Source organism: Epargyreus clarus, unplaced genomic scaffold (assembly GCF_041222505.1).
Source record: "Epargyreus clarus isolate Ecla_fem2 unplaced genomic scaffold, WU_Ecla_fem_2.2 ptg000008l, whole genome shotgun sequence".
NCBI classification, from domain to species: Eukaryota; Metazoa; Arthropoda; class Insecta; order Lepidoptera; family Hesperiidae; genus Epargyreus; species Epargyreus clarus.
Genome location: NW_027332216.1, coordinates 2,355,627 through 2,378,501, shown reverse-complemented (window position 1 = coordinate 2,378,501; position 22,875 = coordinate 2,355,627). Strand labels below are relative to the sequence as shown.

Here is a 22,875-nt window from a genome sequence, read left to right as displayed (position 1 = left end):
TGTGGCGTGGAATCACTGCGTTAACAAATTAAAGGAAAAACATTGGTCTCCGCTGTCGGGTAAACATACAACAGCATATTTCTGAGAAATCGAGATAAAATCTGAAACGCATGCGATATCGAAAAATATCTTTTTTTTTATAATGTAAGAGTAGCAGACGAGCATGCAGTCCACCTGATGGTTAGTGGCTACTGCCGCCCATGGACATCTGTAATCAACCCCAGATAAGATAAGATATTCCTACCTGAGATCGGCCACAGATGCGCCGCTACCCCTGAGGACTAAGCTGGAACGCCTCGGAAAAGTCTGTCTCCCTTACCACACCCTTCAAACCGGAACACAGGTGCTCCTAACACTGCTGTTATTAGGTAGAAATAGGTGTGGCGGTGGTGCCGCCGGAGTCGAACCACAAAGGGTTCTACCACCTTCGAAAACATTTTGTCTTCCACTAGGAAAGATAAAAGATAGGTTAATATATTTTAGCTTAGGTACGTTGGAAGATCAATTAAGTAGGCATGAGCTGGAAAGAGTAGGTGCAGTATGTATGTAGAGCACAAAAAGTATCATTAGTAGTTAAGTGTGGTTGATTTCATAAACCTTTGAAAACTTTAAGGTATTTTGTAATAATATTGTTTTTCTATCAAAACGAATGATAATTATCATTTAAATTACTTATCTTGTGAAGCCGTGCATTTATTTTGGGTCTCCAGAATAGAACACTAGACATATTCCAAAAAAAAAAAATCAGTTGCTTCAAACTTAAGGAAGAGTTATTCGTGGTACCTCAAAGACTTATTACAGTCAATAGTCATTGAACCAAAATTTTATCAAGAAACAATAAATTGGCACACGGTTTTTTCAACATAATAAACTGCCGTTTCAACTATAATCATAACTAACAGTTACCAGGGCCGGAGTTGCGAACACGAAACACGAATGCGCCTGGAACTTCTTGATTTATCGTCCTGATTATTACAAAACCCGGGGAGATTTATAGTTCTCGTGTAAAGGAGTCGAGACGTGAACTAGCTAATGTACTGACATGGCTCTGAGCCGCTTTAGCTTTGTGGTTGTAGCTTGAAGAATCTAGAGTGGGCAGTCCACCTCATCTTAATTTGTTACTGTGACCTAGACATCGATTGATATCCAGTGTTCAGTTGTTGAACCTGACGTGGGAACGTAGCTTTCGTAATCAAATTATTACACAAATTAATAAAATACTATATTCTTATAGATGATGTTTTATTAATATTATGAAACAAGTATACCGGAAAAAAAATAAGTCTATGACTGTAGCTAATAGTCACTGCTGTCAAAGTCAAAAATAAATGCTGCACGTAAATCTCGTACAAATATCTTCTACTTAATGTGAGTTTAGGGCATCGAATTATTACTGCTTGGCCACGGACTTGTGCTTAGCGACAAGCGGGGCAACTAGTGCTGTTCTTCATTTGTTTCGGATGCGCACCGCTGTCGCCTGTCGCTCGTCCACGTGGTATGCTTGATACATTTCGATGCATTTGTTCTTTAAGCTTGGCCAATTCTCGGAGTTTTTAGGGATTTAAATTTGACAGTATTTTGTGATACAAGAAAGTTCGACCATTTATTGCTGTACTTAACAAGTGATTAGATCTTTTCAATATGTGACGTTAGTAATACACGGTGCTGAATCCCATTTTTAGGGTTCCGTATCCAAAGGGTAAAAACAGAACCCTATTACTAAGACTCCGCTGTCTGTCCGTCTGTCCATCTGTCATAGGGCTCTATCTCCTGAACCGTAATATATGAACACTTGAAATTTTACGGAGTTTGTATAAAGGAGACCGCTATAATAACAAATACTAAAAATAAAATAAAGTTGAAAATAAATGGGGTTCGCCATACTAGAAACCACTATTTATATACTTCTTTGGCTATATCTATTGAAACGTAATAGCTAGACAGTTAAAATTTTCACAATGAATTTATTTCATTGTAGCAACAATAAAAAATACTAAAAATAAAAAAGTATGAAAATGTTGCTGTACGGAACTCTTCGTTTGCGAGTTTGACTTGCACTTGGGCAATTTTATTACAATTTTATATTATGTACCCACAAGTAATAAGTAATACACTCTAAAGCGAATAAATATGGCCTTGTGGTCATTTATCATACGTGAGTTAAGGCATATCCCCCTTTGATGTTTTCTCTTAAATGAAAATATACCATATAAAGACTTAAATCATTTCATGTAACAAATTGAATGTAATGCCACGGAATTATCCCACGTCACAAAAACAAAGTAACAGGCTATGAACAATGAAGTTGGCACCTTTATTATTTTGTCCGGTGTTATTATGAAATCCGGCATCCCGGTAATTATTACATTAATCAAGCGATAAACGATGACAGTCTAAACTGGCGCGGTGGGTTCCACTTGGCTCCTGTTCACTCGCTCCTGACTTTTTTTTATAATATAGGAGTAGCAGACGAGCATGCAGTCCACCCGGTGGCAAGTGGCTACTACCGCCCATGGACATCTGTAATCAACCCCAGATAGGATTAGATAATCTTACCCTAGGTTTTCCACAGATGCGCCGCTACCCATGAGGTCTGATCTGGAACGCCTCGGAAAAGTATGTCTTCTTTTACCGTACCCTTCAAACCGAAACACAGCAGCGTCCAACGCCGCTGTTATGAGGCAGAAATAGGTGTGGCGGTGGTGCCGCCGGAATCGAACTACAAAGGGTTCTACCACCTTCAAAACTTAATGTATGCGAGATCATATTATTTCAAATCAATTTTATATTACATACCCACAATTGATAAGTTAATAAACTCTATAGCGACATATATTTGACCATATATTATGAGGTAAAGCTTTTTTCCCCTTTGACGTTTTCTCTCAAATGAGAATATACCATATAAAGAATTAAATCATTTAATTTAACAAATTGAATGTAATGCCACGGAATTATCCCACGTCACAAAAACAAAGTAACAGGCTATGAACAATGAAGTTGGCACCTTTATTATTTTGTCCGGTGTTATTATGAAATCCGGCATCCCGGTAATTATTACATTAATCAAGCGATAAACGATGACAGTCTAAACTGGCGCGGTGGGTTCCACTTGGCTCCGGTTCACTCGCTCCTGTTTTTTGCAAGAATCAAATCATAGCAAACCAAATCAATAACGATTGCATTAATTAAATCTTAGACACAACTATTTATACATTGCTGACTCTGCCACGCTTTGGTAAAGAATGTGATCAATAGTCAAATAAAACTAATTAACTCATAAAGAATTCTCTTTGATTGTCAAAACGTTAACTTAAAGTCCATAACTCACATCTTTTTCGTAAAGTAGTAAGGTAATTATCATAGAGCGGTTATTATTTAATCTTAATCTCAGGGATGGTAATGTATATAAGGTCAACTTTAGGCAGGACTCCTGTTTTATTTTTAGGATTAAAAATATTCACAGGCTACAGTCCCTAGTATATTTCGAAGTTAGAGTAAGGTAACATCATCAGTTTTAATTAATGTAATTTTTCATTTTTTCCTTTATGTTTAATTTATGTATTTTTTTAATAATACTGTTACTAAATTATTTTTTTTTATTTAGAGCCAAATTTCCTTTTTTTGTTTCCTGTAGCCTTAAATAATATAAATTGCACGTCCATTTCAAGCCAACGAAAGGTCTGAATACCCTGATGAACAATGGCATAAGAACTTTAAATTCAAAAAGAGCTTTGTAGTTTTAGCAAATTGGAGTTGTTTGAATTTGAATTCATTGTTAATTCCTCCACCTTTTTGTTGTTTGAGCTTAGGCATTTGTCAGACTTCAGATTAAAAACGAGGAACATAGCGCTTATAGCTTAACAGTGTCCGTGCAAAAAGGAAAACACGAAAATTGAGAAAATGTTGTGCCTATAGATCGCTACCAAAACGAGGGATAGTAAGGCCGTCAACATAAAGAGTTAGTGACTATGTGTAGTAGTATTTTGTTGTATAAAAGAATAATTCGCTATAGCTTAGAAGAAAAAGGCTGTTGAGTGATAAAGTTTATATTAGACAACCACAAAGTGGAATTAATGAAATTCACAGCGTATGGAACCAGTGATAAGTGGCGTCAACCCAGAGGTTAGATTAGATTATTTAAATGCATGGATGGTCAACAATGGACAGGGACGTATTTTGTCACTAGATCACCTTTTGGAATTGGCAAATTTCGCGCTGTGTTGCTCTAACCCAATATTTCAAAACAGTCCCGATGGCTTTCACTGAATTACTTTTCATCAATTTGTCTATTTCACTCAGCTAGTTACTCGTAACGCATGCGATAGGTACCTTAAAGGAATAAGCTGAAAAAGTAAGGAGGATCTAATTAGCCGGTGCATTGTGGAGCAGACCTGGCCGCCGATGATGGCGCATTCATTGTTAAAACACAAAGAGTCCCTCATAATTAAGATAAAACCAACAAATGTACTGTAGGTAATTTTATGTTTTATAGCATCGCTTAATATCCCGACCGTACCTGTTTGTCTTTGTAATTGAATGTTTTTAACGCCAATATATTTTGGTTATTAAGCATTGAGCTTTTTTGCTGTAATATTGGTTGTTGTTGTACATTTTGCGTTGTGAATTACGTGATTGCCTTTTAAACGAGATTTCATTATGTACCGAAGTTATTCGTAATTAACTATCGATTTATAAGGGCGTTCCAAAACTGGCGTGTTTGAACGGAGCGGGCGTCCGCTCCTTATGGGAACTCGCAGTATGTGGTGGCGCGTTAAACTGGCGCGCATGTGAAACCATTTAACACGCGCGTGCACCTACATAGGATATGATAGGTGATAGTGTGCTGCTTTATCTAAATATATATAACTCAAAGGTGACTGTCTGATGTAGGGATCTATCAACGGACAGTCCAAACCACTGGACGGATCGTCTGAAATTTGGCATGCAGGTAGATGTTATGACGTAAGCATCCGCTAAGAAAGGATTTTGATCAATTCTACCCCCAAGGGGATAAAATAGGGGATGAAAATATTACTTCGTTACGCGAGCGAAGCCGCGGGCAAAAGCTCGTTTCAATACAAACATGGGAGCTACTGTGTCTCCAAATCAGTTGATATTATAAACTGTAGTAAAAGGCTAATGTTATTGAAATCATTAACGTTAGATGTCTTAGGTATCAAAATCAAATGAAAATAAATAGCGTTTGTTAGCCTTTTGTAACAAAGCCTTAGCTACGGATGCTATGATCATATACAGGGTGTCCCGTAAGTACCACGGTGAGGGTCTGACCTCTCTGGGAAAAAAAATACCTAAGCAAAAGTGTCACTTCAATTGTTTTAGATTTTTTGAGAAATTCAGCCCTCTTCATCTTCTTTCACTAAGGTAATTTTTTTCCGAGAGAGGTCAGACCCTCACCTATGTTCTCCCCAAGTTTGTCGTGGTACTTACGGGACACCCTATATAGACGTGTACCCAGAACAAATAGGTATAGTTGCCTAACTTAACTTTACTCAGAGCAGATTGATTAACTAACATATATTTATTTTGATATCGAGCAAATAAGCGTATGATACCAGAAAATAGCAGATATGTTTTTCCATCTTCTATATTTTATTATTGTGAAAAATAATTTAACTGTAAAGTACAATGCCCCGAATAAAGCAATAAACTCCATTAAAGCGGCGTAATTTGTCATTTATCTCCGCTGAACTGTCATTACCAGCAACAATAAACAGTGCTTAATTACAAAAGTTATTATTTACGAGTAGTTTTAACGGCAATCGGAAGGAAAGAGTTTGCAATTAAGACCCATTTAAAAATGTCTCCAACTGTGCTAGGGCTGTCAACTATATGAGCACAGAAATAAACTCTGTCCTATTTGTATGTCACTACGTTTTATTTCCATCCGTGCATCAGTTTAATAAAACTTTAAAATAACTTTTTCTGTCGCGCGGGGTATATGAATTAACTAGCTGCAGGCTCTACGCGACAAGGGTTTATCAGACCTCAGGGCATCTGAATCTGAATGTGTGCCAAATTAAACCAGCTTCGCGACTGGCTTCCCTCAAAGGAGTTGACTCCCCGTGAAGGCAGTGATAACTCAGTGGTTAAGAAACTCGGCTGCTCAAGCCGCTCGGAGGCTCAAGTCTCTGATTTCTCGGACACGCCTCTGATTCTCAGATTTATGTGCGTATTGGAAATTAATGATCACTTGCTAAAAAACGGTGAAGGAAAACATCGTGAGGAAACCTACATACCTGGGAGATTTATATAAAAAAATCTCAAAGGTATGTGAAGTCTACCAATACGCACTTAGCCAACGTGGTGGACTAAGGCCAATAATCCTTCTCATTTTGAGAGGAGACCCGTGTCCAGCAGTGAGACAATAATGGGTTGATGATGATGATGGTGAGTCTCTACACGAACTGTGTGCGTGTGCGTATGAAACGATAGTATGCAAGTGGCACGAGAGTAAAACGCGTGTGCGAGCACCAACATTCAGCATGGAGCATGGAGGACGAAAAACTTAGACTAGTGGATTCCGAAACATTAAATGATTTTTATTTAATGCTTCGGAATGCTTTGTTATAAAAAGTTATGAATAGATGGATGATTACTTTAAAATTAATTCCCCAAGGATGCTGAACTGTAATAAAAGATTATTATTTTCCCGCAGTTGGACATAGATTACACCTAAATAAGGGAAATCTTAATAGATTCACCACGAAGCCCATCTCCTGAAAGTCTTCAAGACTATTTTCGTCATCCATTTTGGGACAAGACTTGCTGTAATTCTTGTTTGTCTGTAGTTGTACATACGCACATAAATGTTATACTATACATATTTAACCCCACAAAACATAAAACAATTAATACTGATAAATTCTAAGTACTAGTGTTCAGTTTGCGTGATAGTTCGTTTAAAATTAGTTAAGCTTTTTTCGAAATTTGATCAGTACAAACAAAACTATAGCCAATAATACAGATAAATAATTTAACATATATTTCGCTAACATTAAAATAACGTGAAAGTTATTCAAACCACAGAGAGACCTTAACTTTATTTCAACATTGTTCTTACTATAATTTTATGGATCTATTTTTACTCTGCAATTTTTAGTCGAAAAATAAAATTGGCAACCATCGCCGAGTCTTTGCAAAAAGCGGATAATATCGGAGCTTTCTCTTCAGCTTTTTTAAGCTCAATGAAACTATGTGGATTAAGCTGTTTAGTTTTTCGTTTTTAGTTTCGTTTGAAGTAGTTTCAGTCCTATTCACATTTACAGATAAAATGCAGAATGTTTTTTTTGTGTCACAATATTTTTATTCAGAATTTTGCTGCCAATGTATAAAGGCATATCTCAATATCAAAGTACTTTTCGTTTTCAAAGAACATATTTCCGAAAAATTTAGAGAGTAGTAGTAGAGGTGGGTGTGAATTTCTTTAATATTCAAATCAAATCATTTTTTTTATTCAAAATAAGTTCTTTACAGAGCACTTTTTGAAAGTCAATACAACTACCACCACTTCACAAGATGTTTCGTTATGGAGAAGAAGCGGCGAAAGTAACTCCATAACACACATCTTAAAAAAAATATTTAAAACATTTAAAAAAATAGTATTTAAAGTATTTAAAGAAATTATTTCCTAAATAAAGTATTTAAAGAATTAAATACCACTTAATGTATTTAAAAAAAGAATACATAAAGTTAAGTTATATGATGTAAAAAAGGTTCGTATAAATTGTTATTTAATCTGAAGCAAAAGTAAAAGGCTTCGAAGGTTTAGTTTAGTAATGAGGTAAGCTTATAAATTTATTAAGTACCTGCCCACTTTCAATTTTACGATCGGCCTAGCATCTAGGCTGCCTAGTTCTAAAATATTTACCTATATTTTATGTGTTTTTCAGAAGCGTGTTGAAAATTTAATATGGGTTGAGATTCTAGGGCTGTTAGTAGACTTTAGCAGACGAGCACGCAGTCCCCCTGATGGTATGTGGTTACAGTGGCCCTCGGACATAGGTGTGGTACTGTTGGATTCGAACCACAATCATCATGAACCCATTAACGTCCCATTGCTGGGCACGGGTCTCCTCTCATAATGAGAAGGATAAGGCCATAGTTCACCGCGCTGGCCAAGTGCGTATTGGTCGACTTCACATACCTTGGAGACTTTTTCTTATATCAATCTCTCAGGTATGCAGGTTTCGTCACGATGTTTTCCTTCACCGTTTAACAAGTGATAATTGATCTAATACGCACATAACTTTAAAAATTCAGAGGTGCGTGCTTGGAATTTGAACCTCGGACCCCTTGCTCTGCCAAGTTTCTTAACCACTAGGCTATCACTGCCTTTTTTATGTAAAGAAGTTATGACACATACAAACAGGCAGGTTCGTAGTAGTAAGTGTAATTTAAACTACCTAGATCCCTTTACGTAGCAAAACGGTTTGGTTAGTATTGCATCACGTCGTCAATCCATTATTATCCCACTGCTGGGCACGGATCTCCTGTCAATACGAGGGATTTAGGTATGCCTTAGTAATGTAGAGTATACTGTCCAAGTGCAATTCGGTAGACTTTATACACCTTTGAGAACTTTTTAAAAGTATATACTCTCTGGCATATAAGTTTCTTTATAATGTTTTCCTTCGCCGTTATAGCAAGTGATAATTAATTTCTAATACGCACATTTCTTTAAACAATGTGTGCTCCAGGCACGAACCTTGATTTCTATTGGAACCTCGGTCCCAGCGATTGAGAGCCCAAATTTCAAACATTTGAGTGTAACTAATTTGCATTGCGCCACGCGGGGCGTCAAAAAACATATCTAGCTGATTACATATACAAAACACTGCAGATAAGTCTTATCTAAATAAAGTAATCTATATTTCCTTTTCCAAAATAAAAACAAGATAAACTAAGCTTGATTTCAGTAAAATTTCCAGTCAATGCAATATTATCGCCTGTTTACGCTCTGTAATTCATAAATCAATATTAATTGCATCAGTCACATCGGCAATACAGAACATTCTATTTTTGAAATATGTAATTTAATCGTGTTTTTATAAAACCACGCCTCTATTCCTCGTAGGAACAGCTGCGTCAACGCCTGACCTTGAGAGGCCGAATCTATGAATAAAGAACGTTTGGTATTAGGTATTAGTGTATTACCGCACTGATAAACGTTATCATGCGTTTGGATAGTCGTACCGGAAATTTTTAATATTTTACAAGTTTTTATATTGTTGATTTACATATGATTTAGTTTAAGCTTCGGTTATTTAATTGTACACTATGACTTACAAAGAATCTGTTGCAATTACATAAGGTTTATTTGGATACAAATTTTAAAATTATCTGTTTGAGAATTGACTTTGGTGAGAATTAAGACGGTTGAAATATTTGTTATGTAAAAATATATAAAAATTGAATATCAAATCTATAGCATCTACAGAAATATACATTCTGCAAGAAAATCAGGTGTCTATCTGCTACGATTGAAAACATAGAGCTTTGTAAGAGACGGACAGACAGCGGAGGTTTATTAATAGAGTTCTATTTTTACTCTTTGGAGCCCTAAAATAGGCTTATACTTAATAGTATCAAAGAAGGTACTTACGATCTCATACTGTTAAATATCTATGATATCGTTATTCTTGTCTTTCTAAAGGCAATTACTTAGTTATTATTTCTTATGCAATATATATACCTATTACATAACTATTTACAAACATTATTGTCACTGTTACTTTCATGAATTACTATGGAATTGTAAATATAAGTATATAGGCAAACGTTGCGAATAAATAGTTCCATAATATACGAAACATGAAACAAAACTGAAAAATAACGGCTACACTATTATAATGCACAAACTAAATAGCTTAGAGGAAAATATTTGCAAACAACTGTAAATATAAACAACAAACAGTGTACATTTAATCAAACTTTCCTAACAATTAAGAGGTAACAAACAAAAAACTGCGCTCGTTAAACAAAACGAAATTACTGAAAAAGCTCGATGAACAAACACGTTCGAATTCCAATTTAAAAGTCGTATAGATTTAGTTATTTTTTATAGCGAAACTCGTTGGAACAACAACGAATCTGTTGTGCCATTCTGTAAAATAACAACACGTATTCGAATCTCGATAGATTGAAATCCGCTGGGAGACAACTTAAATTGAGGCAAATGAACACAGTAATAATTAATCTTAACTAAATTTAACTACTCCAATTCAAAATTAAAAAGGGAGGCAAAAATTATTAAATTTCGAACCTTGGGAGACAAAAATTCCTAAAGTTTTTTTTTTATATTTAACGAGCGTAAGTCGTGTGTCGTTCTACTTGACTTTCGGGACATTAATTACATACATGTAATATCAGAAATCCTTTTACACAATGATTCGCCTCGGCTCCACGTTAATGCTCATTTTATCATTAAGACGTAAACTAGGTATCGTGACTATCTCACTATATCTTTCTTCGAATCGTCAAATTATTATTCTATCAAAGAACACGTTGTTTAAACCTAACCATACGTATAATATTAAAAATATAATTTAAATAAGAATTGTAATAATCAACACCGCATCGACTATCCGAACGCGTAACGTCAAACAAACCGGCCTCTCACCGCTCAGTCGCGTTGCGCGGGCGCCAGCGATAGAACGTGATATTTAAAACTATTCAAGATGGCGGCACGTTCGTTCACAACCCGGTATTTGCTTACAAGGACGTACAGCTCGAAAGCGGACAAAAATGTCGCGTTCCTCGGCCTTGGAAACATGGGAGGGTACATGGCGGCCAATCTCGTGAAAAAGGTAAACAGTTGACCATACGGCACTTTGACTTTCGTTCTCTGCATTTTAATATACTTTATTTGCATTACAAGATATTATTATTAAGCAGTCTGTGTGGTATTCGATATTATAACTCTGTAATACCGGTTTTCTTTGATAACGTTATAAGTCTGTATTTTGTCACTAAATTTGTTATATTCGTTCGTTCTATCGGAAGAATGGTTCTGAATTTAAAATTAGTACCTATTTCAAATTGTTTTTACGGTTACCGGGTTTCGCCTACACGAACTATTTTTGCAAATTTATCGTAGCTAGCTATTTCGCATCCAATACTCTGTTAAGAAGTTAGACAATCATGTTTTAGTTGGCGTATTCTAATACGGGAATCTACTGGACCTACCCCAATGGTGTGGAGATACTTAAATCAATTGGGATTTCACAAATACGACATACGGCAAATACGCCGGAATAAAATTATATCAGAATACGAGGTTGTAGGAGGTTAGAAGGATAGTGTGGTTGAAGGGTTATCACATATAAAAAAAATGTGATCAATGAAGCCATTGTAAGGCATTAAGAATAAATGAGTCCCCAGCAAACAAAGCTGCTCCACTATTCATACATTAGCTGCCATAAACTGCATGTCCGTTTAGTTTTAGTTTTTAGATTTAGTTTTCTTTCCATAGATACCTTTAGTAACACTACATTAAGAATGTAAGTGTAAAAGTGAAATGATAACGTTAAACTTAATAGCGATAAAAATATCGACCTTATAATTTGCACAGATAACCATCTTGATAACATTAAACGACTTGGTAATTAAATTAATGCGATATATTAATCGTACCTTTAAGAGACATGTAACTATTTTTCTGCGTCATTAATTTCGTCTCACACTCAGAAAGAATGCGGAATATGTGTTGATAGTAGACAAACAGTTACGCGCAAAATTATCTTTAAAACTGTCTAATTAACATGTCGGAAACGAGATTACAATTTGAAGAGCTTATGAATACCTATATCGAATAACAGATATAGTGAGCACTACTATCTAAGCAACTGCAAGTAGAAAAAAGGAGTATTAACCTAACAAGATTAGATATCTCGGAAGACCTTAGACTACCTTAGAAGAATAACTGCTGAGATAGAAATAGAATATTAATAAATAACTGAAAAGTTTAAAACAGCAACAAGAATAGATTAAGATAACTGTTGACTAATTTTTAAAAGATGGAGAGGTACAAAAATAAGAAGTCATGATTCGACAATAGTATGGTAGACCTTGATAACGCCATTAAATACTATCATAACTTCACCATGTTCCTGTTCTAAGATTTGAAAGCAAACCATACTAATATTCAGTATGTCCATTTAGTCTTCAAGATCGGAAATTCGTAAAATGGTCTTGTACCATTACATAGGAATTTGTTTAAAATCGATGGTTGATATAGACTAGAAGTAGGATTCACAGTTTAAGACCAGATGCAAAGGCAGTAGAATATGCCATAATAACCATAGTAGAACAAGGAAACTACAGTACTTACTCTTAGAAAAAAACGTGACCACGAAAGTCGAAATGCGAATATTTATACCACCACTAACTATTTTACGATCTTACTCGTAACATATTTAATCTTAACGCATCCTAATCTTAACGTAGTGATGCCATTCCACGAGGCATAGCTCTAAATGATTAAGTGTCGTAATATGTTGATTGCTGGCATCAGCTTAATTAACTATGCACAACACTTATTAGTATGTCAATACATTATGTTTGCGATAACGAATGACCGACATTGGCTGATTATATCGGGAGCTGCTATCGAGGGCTCTGACAAACCTACTGTTACTTTGTATATAATATGTCGTAGTGTGTTATATTGTATATAAGCAGCGTTTTACGAAATTGAAATAGCCAACGAGTATCAATATATCTGATTGTACTCGTAAGTGGTCATTGCTCAGTGCCATCTGTATGAATAGAATTGGAGTGCTGTCGGAGTGTCAACTCCTAGGAGACTTTTAGGAGACAGTGGAGACCCACCAAAGAAGACTGTTTAATATATTCGAACGAAAACACAAATTAACATATTTTAGATAGTTCCAGTCATATTTGAAAATATCGCATACTCAGATACAATCGCATTATTAACTAAAGTAATACTTAAATATTTCATTTATCAAATTCGCAAATGGATCATGTTAATACCTAGTAGACTGTTTTTAGGATGACCGGAGTAAAATATTTTGAAAGATAATTTGTTTCACGTCAGAAGGGCATTGCCTCTCCGAGGAGCACACTTAAAATACATTGAATATTTAAGAAAAATCGTAGCCAGAAGCCATTTATTGCTGCTTTTACTGGTATTTAATTTAAAATCCTTTCAATTTATGCAAAGATTATGTTAAATTATGCAGATGGGTGCTTTTTGCGTAAAACATTTTCAGGTCGGAGGGGTTTCGCAATGAAAAACACATTAAATAACTTTCATTTCATTAGATAAAAGGGTGGATTCACCGCTCTCAAAGTTTAGTAAGCCGCTTCCTGAATAAAATTCCAGTTTGGGGTTATGATAGATTATTTCGACGAAGTCTGTGGTTTCTTGATTTTCTTCTGGGGGTACAGTTTTATGCTGAAGTTTATACTTATGATTAAATCTTTATTCACTTTGATTGTGTTATGTCGTTATCATTTAAAATCAAATTTGACAGCGCCGTTTCAATATGGGTTATTATTTCTCTTGCTTAGTACTCGAAGGACACGAAAGACTATCGATTAAGAAATCTTAATATATTTCTAGGGCTTCAACGTCCGTGGTTACGATCCGTCCAAAGAAGCTTTAACAGCCGCAGCCAAGGATGGTATCACTGGTGCCAACTCAATCGCCGCTGCGGTAGACGGTGCTGATGCTGTTGTGTCTATCCTGCCAAGTAATAAAGTGGTATTGGAAGCTTATCTTGGCAAGGATGGAGTTGTTGCTCATGTGAGTATATTTTTTTCGATAGTGAAAAGTTGTGACCCTATTAGAATACCCTGTAGAACTTATGCTAGTATGCACTAAAGGAGTGCTAGTCTGTAAAATCATTTTTGAATTTTGTAATGCTAATTCCCATGGCCAAAATTCACGCTTAAAGCGACTATGGCGCTAGATTTTCGAGTGCTAATATGATCCCTCAAAATCATCGTTTGATCGTCAGATTTCGTTTTACGGCACGAATAAAATTAGTCTTCATTCGAGCCATATCAGAAAAATCTTGATTGCTATATATTGAATTTCGAATTCGTTCTGTATATTTTCGTTTTGTATTTTCCAGAACAGCTCTTCAATGCTTTTAGATTTTGTGTAATATTAATTTACATTTTGTGTTTTTTAGGCACCAAAAGGCACCCTCCTTATAGATTCAAGCACTGTAGATCCTAACGTACCTAAAGAAATTTTCCCTGTTGCTATCAAAAAAGGCGTAGGATTCATCGATGCTCCTGTTTCTGGAGGTAAGATATTCATAGATTCATAACCGTCTGCCACCGTTTTTAATCCACACTTGCCTAAAATATAGACATTCTCCTACAGCTTTATAACGAAAGTATCTGAAGACGAAACATTAATTAATTTAAGATTCCTCATCCTTATATTAAAGTAATTAATTTTATACAGCAATTACAACATAACTGGGAATTACGTCTAAATCCTCGTAATTAATATTAGCCCGAATAAATCTTATTATCATTATAAGAATTACGCCCGACAGATTACGTATTCAAGCCATTATCTTATTTCAATAATTGTTTTCACAATCTGTGATAAGTTTACCGAAATAAGGTTTTTAATTTACATCTTTTTCATCAGCCTCACGAGATAAGCGATATCGTATGATGTATCATTATTTTGCCGTCTTTTGATAACGCGTTGCTAAGAGTCACCTTCTTAATTATTAGTTTGTTTAAGAAAATGTTTTTTGTTTATATAACAATATCAATAAGATGTTCACAAAATCTCGAATGTGTTATCTTTTAAGAAAGTTGTTCGAATTGAAAATGATAAAACATTATATTTTGATGACCTAAAAATTATAACTATCAATTATAAAATAAATAAATATAAACATATCAATTAATATGAAGTGTCACTATAGAGACAGAGAGAAAGGCAAATTTGGTTTTAGTAACAATTACATTACATATGTGAATTTTCAGGAGAAGCAACTTGTCTTTAAATTTTAATACAAATCAACGTTTCTTTAAATGTTTACCAAGTTACAGAAATCAGTCAGGTGTTTTACATGTATATTAGTGTAGAATATGATTATAGGGTCAGTGAATAGTTTCTTGGTAATCGACAAAGGTATTTCAAAGAAAATCAATTTTACGGCCCTCACTCTTGTATCTATTTCTTAACTTTTTACACTACGCTATATTTAAAACAATGTAACAATCTATCCGTGATTTGGTTTAAATAATAAATGGAACTTAAATATACATAGTTATAGTATAACTCTTTTACATGAATATCATCTTTAAATAGAAGACAAAGAGTAATGTAATATCAATGTCAGTATTTCTAGTATAAGGTCGTATAACATTGACATTTATTACAATTTGCGACAATTAACAATGTTAACATCTATTAATAATTAACAAGGTTATGACATGAATACTATCACAATCATATATTTGCAAACCTTTACTTTCTAGCGCGTATTTGCTCTAGAAAATGGAAAACAAGATTGACGTAATGAACTTGAAGAAGAAAACAAATTTTATCAACCCCACGCCAAACATTAGCACAATAATGGAGGCCGTGAAAAACAATTTGATAAGATAAAATTGTTAGATGGAAGATTAATCGAACGACACGACAGATTCCTCGATGCCCGACCGAATAATATTGTCATAATTATGATTGGAGATGATGTGGAATATAATATATTTGCTATACGCACGTTGCGGCAAAACGCAGTGACTAACATAACGTTTTATATTATTGAAGTTGACAAACATTATACATTTTATAGATGTAATGTCCGGTTTGCCTAACAATAATTGGTATTTGTTTGTGAATGAAGTAACATTTTATATTTAAGTGACATTAAGTGATTAGGAAAATGAATTAAGAATTAAAGATTTGAGGTTAAGCATGTTAAGCCATCTGTACTGGTTGTTATGGTCGGATAGCATTTGGAAATCTCATTGAATGTGTGAAATGACATGTTCTTTCCTCCTCCAATATGTATTCGATAAGTGAGCTGCAATATTTTACAAACTTCTTTTCTTTCGGAGGGAGTATCGTGCTTAGCAGTAGGAAAATATCCAACCCTGGAATGTACCCGGTAAAGGCGTTCAATGCCGCAGTTCCGAAGACGAGTGCGTAACACTGGTCACGGTATATTTCTACTGACAGAAACATTTTCTCGTTTGCCTCTTTCATCATTTATTTTATGAATACCTTTCCGTAATATTTTATAAGGTCGAATATAAAATTTGGTACAAATATAAAAGATTTATTTTGGATACTTCCTGTTTAAATTAATATTCTAATAAATTATTAAAAACTCTCCACTAAGGTTTTCAGGAGAAAAAAACAAAAGTGTGAAAATGTAGGATTTTCAAAAGGATGATTTATGATGATGAAGGATGATTTAGACTGATGATTGTTAAATATTAATCAGGTAGTTGTTTGGTTAATCGAAGCTTTTTCTAACTTCAGGTGTGATGGGCGCCCAAAACGCGACTCTAGCATTCATGGCCGGTGGCCGTAAAGAGGACTTCGATAGGTCCCTGCCAATGCTCCAGGCGATGGGTGCTAAGCAATTCCACTGCGGAGAGATCGGTGCTGGCCAGGTCGCTAAGCTGACTAACAACATGCTCATGGGCATCACTGGTATGGCCACCGCTGAGTGCATGAATATGGGTATCAAGTGAGTATCTTTCATATTTCGATTTAAATATGATTTGGATGTGTTTCATTTTGTTTTATGACGATAGGGTTCTTGTTTTGTGGGTGCCATATTTTTCTTAATAATGAGTAGTGCCTGATGAGCAGTGTATGTTAATTTGGATAGGTGGATGCTAGGGGGCAAAGAATATGAGAACATCCGCGTCTAGGATAACACGTTAAGCTATTAGTTTAATTATAATTTGGAGAATATTTGATATGGCTTGCTTTACTCATTACCCAGTAGCATAGTCATATCCTCTAGTTCTTGTCCAGTTTTGGGATGGTCCATGTCCAGTAGTGCAACATAAAAAGAGTTTCAAACATGGCCAACGGGCCAATCCCGAAGGGACGTAATTAATCCAAACCTGGTCAAGCAAGTGTCGGTAATCGTTTCTTACATATATAAAAACAATTTAAGTATGTTTGTAGTAGTTAGTTATGTAGGTTGCCTCACGATATTTTTCTTCATCATTAAAGTGAGATAATTACTTTTAATAGGCACTAGACCCGAAAATGTTTATCGAAATATTAATAAGCACAGACGAAATATTTCTAACTTGGCTTTTAGTCGCACTTGTTTATTTTCTTATATAGTTCCAATATACACAAAAACAAAACATCGAGCACAATTTATTAAATCTGGATGAAGCTAATACGTTCGGAGTACCTTCGAACTTCAAATAAATATTGCTCCATTACTTCAAATAACAACTTCGTCTAGAGGTCGTGCCTTACCATATTAATGATTCACGTAACGATCAGGCCATTTGTAATTTAAATCAGAAACAGCTCTTCATTATCCCTAATTCGTGTATTAAATTGCTGGAGAAAAAGTAGTCACGTACACTCTTGACGAGAAGTGATTTGTAAAGTGTATTATCGCGTAGATATTTTATAAATGCATATTTTGTTGTGTATAGTGTGGTAATGGGTATACTTTTCCGAAGCGTTCCGATTTAGTCCTCAGGGGTAACAACACATCTGTGGCTGACCTCAGGCCACATCTTTATATATATATTTCTTATGTGCGTGTGTATGTCACTGAACTCCTCCTAAACGATTGGACTGATTTTGATGAAATTTGTTGTGTGTGTTCAAGGGGGCTTGAGAATGGTTTAGATTCACAATTTAGTCCGTGGGAAAAGGTTTTTTTTAATTAATTTTTAATTCGTAAGTTGCTGATTTTGGAATGTTTCACATTGGATTCCACAAACTTCGCTACCATCGCAATTTCAAATATTCTATCTATTTTTCAAACCCGTAAGAGATAAGGGTTGTTCACGCATAACATTTTTTTATTTATATGGCAACACAACGTTTGCTGGGTCAGCTAGTAGGACTATAATTGTGTCAAGGGTTAATTACAGATGTTCATGGCCACTTACCATTACTATAACCCTCAAACCAGAACACAGCAGTGCTTATCACTGCTGTTATTAGGCAGAAATAGGTGTGGCAATGGTGCGGCCGAAGTAGAACCACAAAGTGCTCCAAATTAATAATCAATTTGTCCAATATTTTGCCCACTTAAGAATGAAGAACCGAATGTCAATCTTTGGAAGACAGAATAGAGTGACAGATAGATGGATAGATTAAGTGTTAATGACGGGCTTTAGCGGTTGTCCTGAAATTTGGAATATGTGTTTAAGTTCGATGACGCAGTATATAATCGCAATAATATCGGACACAAATTAAAAGGGTTCGATATATAAATGATATAGACCAATAAAACTATATAGGACATCGGGTCCAAATTAAAGATAGAATATCCTGTCATTGTCCTATGCAAATGTGGAATAGGACAGCCGTAGTCGTACGAAGAAAATTGACGATTCCCAATTTTATTTCAGTGGTAGTCGAGCCATCTATCTGAATGAAACCAATCATATTTATATGTAAATGAAAGGGTTCAGGGTTCGTTTTTATTAAAGACGTTAGAGGGCGCCATTCTTCGTCAATTTGGCGGAGATTTACGAGGGATGGAAGCATTTCGGTAATTGTATACTGAAGCTAAGACTGGATGGAGACTTTCTGTATCTCGTTATCGTTTACGGTGGAATATAGATTGGATTCTCTTCCATCAACGTTATTCGCGTTTGATCTATCTGAGGTCGTATTGTCTCGTGAATTCTTGACTTAAACAGTAAGGTTCGATTTGTGGTTGTGGAATATTTATTTTGTATTTTGTTTTAAGGGTCTTTATTTACTTATCTACATTGTTCTGAGCTGGTTTTTAGATCTATTCAGCATTTTCTCTAGCCAAGATGTCTTTCTATTCGATTTAACGTTGTGATCCAAACGTTTTTTGAGTATATCCTTCAAGAATTAGTTAATGTATATAAAGTATTTTAAAATGATTGCTCTGACCCATTTGATAATAAGCGTTATCGCAAATGTTTCCCGTTTGGGAGATTTTTCGCATTCGTTGAATTAATTGATTGTTCGATGTCATATTGTAACAGAAAAACAAACTAGGAAACTTTCTAAGCATTATCGTAAGAGTCGTAAAGAGGAATGCGAAGTGACAACTTGGCTCCATTCTTCCTTATTATTATGCAATAAGACAATATTTTTTGTTTCAGAATGGGTCTAGACCCGAAAGTTCTTCTAGACGTATTGAACAACTCATCAGCCAGGTCTTGGTCTACCGAAGTGTACTGCCCCGTGCCCGGATTGGTCGCCACAGCCCCCTCTAGCAGGAACTATGATGGTGGATTCAAAAATGAACTTATGGTTAAGGTGGGTTCAATTTAATAATTCCAGGTTTTGTTAGCGACTGTACTTTTATTAGTTAGAAGTAAAAAATGGGTGGGTAGGTGGTAGAATCGTTGGTGGCTCGACTCCGGCCCTATCGACGCCACCTATTTTTTCCAAATAACAGCAGTGTTAAGCGCTGCTGTGTTCTGGTTTGAAGGGTGTGGTAAGACATACTTTTCCGAGGCGTTCCAGCTTAGTCCTCTGGGATAGCGGCGCATCTGTTGCCGACCTCAGGTAGGTATCTAATCTTATCTTGGATTGATTAGCCACTTACCATGAGGTGGACCGCATGCTCGTCTGCTAATCCTATATTATATAAAGTAGTTCATTTGGATTTCGATATTTGTAAGCTACAAATAAAACAGAATTTGAACACGAAAGCATTGCTCTCGAGGGTTTTAAGTTGAACACTCCATAAAAGTAAATTGTTTCATCCTCCATTTTAATCCTCAATTTTAACACAGCAGGAAACCAAAAAAGTACAAAGCAATAAATTCGAACTCACAGGCAGTAAATATTTTTTAGAATTTTTTACCTTTTTGATAGTAGAATATTTTTAACATCCACAATTCCAGAGAATGTCATTGATTTTAATTTACCGAGGAAAGATTTATGTCTATGTTTTTATACATTAGTAACTCTTATCATATATAAGGTAATTTTCAAGAACTTTCCACTTGTTGATAAAAATATTTTTTATCATGCACATCGCTACATATCAGAGATCATCGATTTCGATTTATCGAATAAAAAACACATCGATATGCCCGACAGAAGCGTATCCAATACATTTCGATGCGAGCGTATTGTCAAAAAACTGCAGTTGAAAAATTGAATTCAGTCAAGCGTCACGCCAATACATACGCAAGTGTGCAAAAACTGTGTCGTTTTCGAATCAAAAATCGTTTTCAAATTGTGTCCGGCATGAAAAGTTCTGAATACCTGTTTTTTTAATCTATATTTCATTGCAATATATTTCAAAGTTGTATCATATAGTTAGTTACTCGCTTGAGATTGTAGCTTTAACGATTAACTAGTGGTTGACGCGACTCAAAAGTTGCTCGGCGACTATTTAGTTATCATATTGACAGATTATTTGAATAAAGTCAAACATGTGTGGCCTGCCGGTTATTCAAACAATAAATTGGACGTACGAGCGGTATTGGCTTAAACAATTGGCTAGTTTAAGCGACCAAACGGTAGCCTACGCAACTATAGCTGGTAATAAAATAATACGTAGTTTGACTCTTACCTATTTCTATCTTGTAACAGCAGTTTAAACAATGTTCTGGTTTGAAAGCTCTGGTAGAGGCGAACACTTATACCAAAATTTTCAACTTAGTCCTCAGGGATAGCAATGAGTCAGGTGGGACCTTAATCCTATTTGGGGCTGATTACAGATGTCCATGGACAGCAGTGTCTACTTACAATCAGTAAGACTGCAAGCTTGTTTGTTACTTCTATGTTAAGAAAAAGTTAGAGCAATCTATTATCTATAACGTAATAATGGGTATAATATAACAGGGTATGTAACGTAATAATGGGTATATTTTTTTCAGAGGTACATTAAATTGTTCTTCTATTACTAGTTTGTGTAATTACTTACCTTAAACCAACGGGTTTAAGGTAAGTAATTAAAATTTTTTTTGAATAATTTCAGGACTTAGAACTAGCGAGTGGCATGGCTCTCGGCATCAGATCCCCTATTCCCCTGGGAGCGGTGGCCACCCAACTGTACCGCATCGTGCAGTCCCGTGGTTACGGGCAGAAGGACTTCTCATTCGTGTTCCAGCTGCTGAAGGAAGAAGCTGACAAGAAGTAGAATAAATGTTTTAAGTTAATCTTCGTTTTATTCAAATAACTTTAAAATGTTGTCCTATTGAAGAAATTTATTAAAGGAAAATAAATAATAATTTGATAGTACAGAACCCTCTGTGTGCCAGTTCAACTCTCACTTAGCCAAATTTTTGTGTTTTAGGTTTTGATATTATTCTAGAGTAAATGAGAGTAGAAAAATAATGTGTTGCATGAGCAATGATAATAATGTAGTATGAATTTCCACCTCATACCTACATTGTTATTATAAATTTTAATCCCAGACGTAATTTATATTTTGCGAAGTTATGTACGTTTTATAAAATAATGTTCACACATTTTAAGGGCGCAGGAAAACATCACGGAGAAACTAAACGAATCAAGGGAGTGTGAAGTATTTTAATTCGTACTGTACCAGTGTAGAGGATTGTGGCCTTCTGATTTTTAGAGGAGACTCATATAGAGTAAATGTAAATTAAAGAGCGGAGAATGGACTTAAACCTAAGACCCCTAGTATGAGAGGCCGAAGTTAGGCATAGCACTTCCTTAGGCTATCTGTATGATTCTAGGTCGCTGGTTTTGATTCGAAATACTATTTTTGGACCGTAGTCATAGATTAGTAAAGATACTTCGCCGTCTTGAAATTGAATGAAGCCACAAACGGCTTATAAGTAAGTTCTTTTTTTGAATTCTTGACAAATAAAAACATTTTTAGAGAAAATTTACGAATAAATAAGTAATACTGCGTAATTTACATAATAAATAAACAATTATTTCTAATATTTTAGGGACATTTTAGCACAGAGACGTGGCAAAACTTTTTTACGCAACTATTTCAATTCTCGAAACTGGGTACATTTTCTTGTTAGGAGTGAGTAATCTTTACTAATCTATGACCGTAGTGTACAAAAATATTAAAAGTGGTAATAATGCAAATGGAAAACTGTTTATAAATACCGTGGAGTGAAGTAGAAGAAGTTTCCTTTGGCGACCGGTCAGCCGTGATGCAACGTTCACCACACTTTCGTCCGAAAAGATCCTCCCATGACATCCATTTAAAAATAATATAATAATATTAAATAACGATCGTGACGAGTTCTTATTTATGACTGTCCGTATAATGACGTTACGATAAATTCAAATTCCAATATTCGAATTTACGTAACCTATACTCAGATTAGTATTTCGGCCAGTTCGAAGTACTGAACACTATCACTGCACTACGAACACCTATTCGTACATTAAATTAAATTTAAAATCTAATATCACCCTTGTGCATAAAATTTCTAAAAAGATTCCACATAAAATGTAGGTAGGTATTATTCGACTCACTGGCGAGCTTAAATCACACCGTGCCCAGATGACGGCGTGACAAAAAAAGAAATAAAAGTCATTTTATTCAAATTTAGAGCAAATGTCGCTCTGATTTCGCACGATCGCTGGATTTTCAAATTTAGAAGGAATTGTTCCTTTTTTGTAAAGCAGATTTTAATAAATGTTGTAGATAGCCAGATTGAAAAATGATTTGAAATCAGAATGTTATTTGGAATCCGAATGTT

At 35.2% G+C, this 22,875-nt stretch overlaps 1 protein-coding gene across 1 annotated transcript; it reads left to right on the top strand.

Annotated features, from left to right (window-relative positions):
* The first annotated feature begins 10,636 nt into the window (after nucleotides 1-10,636).
* Nucleotides 10,637-21,342, top strand: hibadh (3-hydroxyisobutyrate dehydrogenase). The gene is made up of 6 exons (XM_073075574.1): nucleotides 10,637-10,829; nucleotides 13,610-13,792; nucleotides 14,184-14,301; nucleotides 16,514-16,724; nucleotides 19,327-19,483; nucleotides 21,162-21,342. The coding sequence occupies exons 1-6, from the start codon at nucleotides 10,701-10,703 to the stop codon at nucleotides 21,321-21,323; spliced, it is 960 nt and encodes a 319-aa protein (XP_072931675.1). The 5' UTR covers nucleotides 10,637-10,700; the 3' UTR covers nucleotides 21,324-21,342.
* Nucleotides 21,343-22,875: the final 1,533 nt, after the last annotated feature.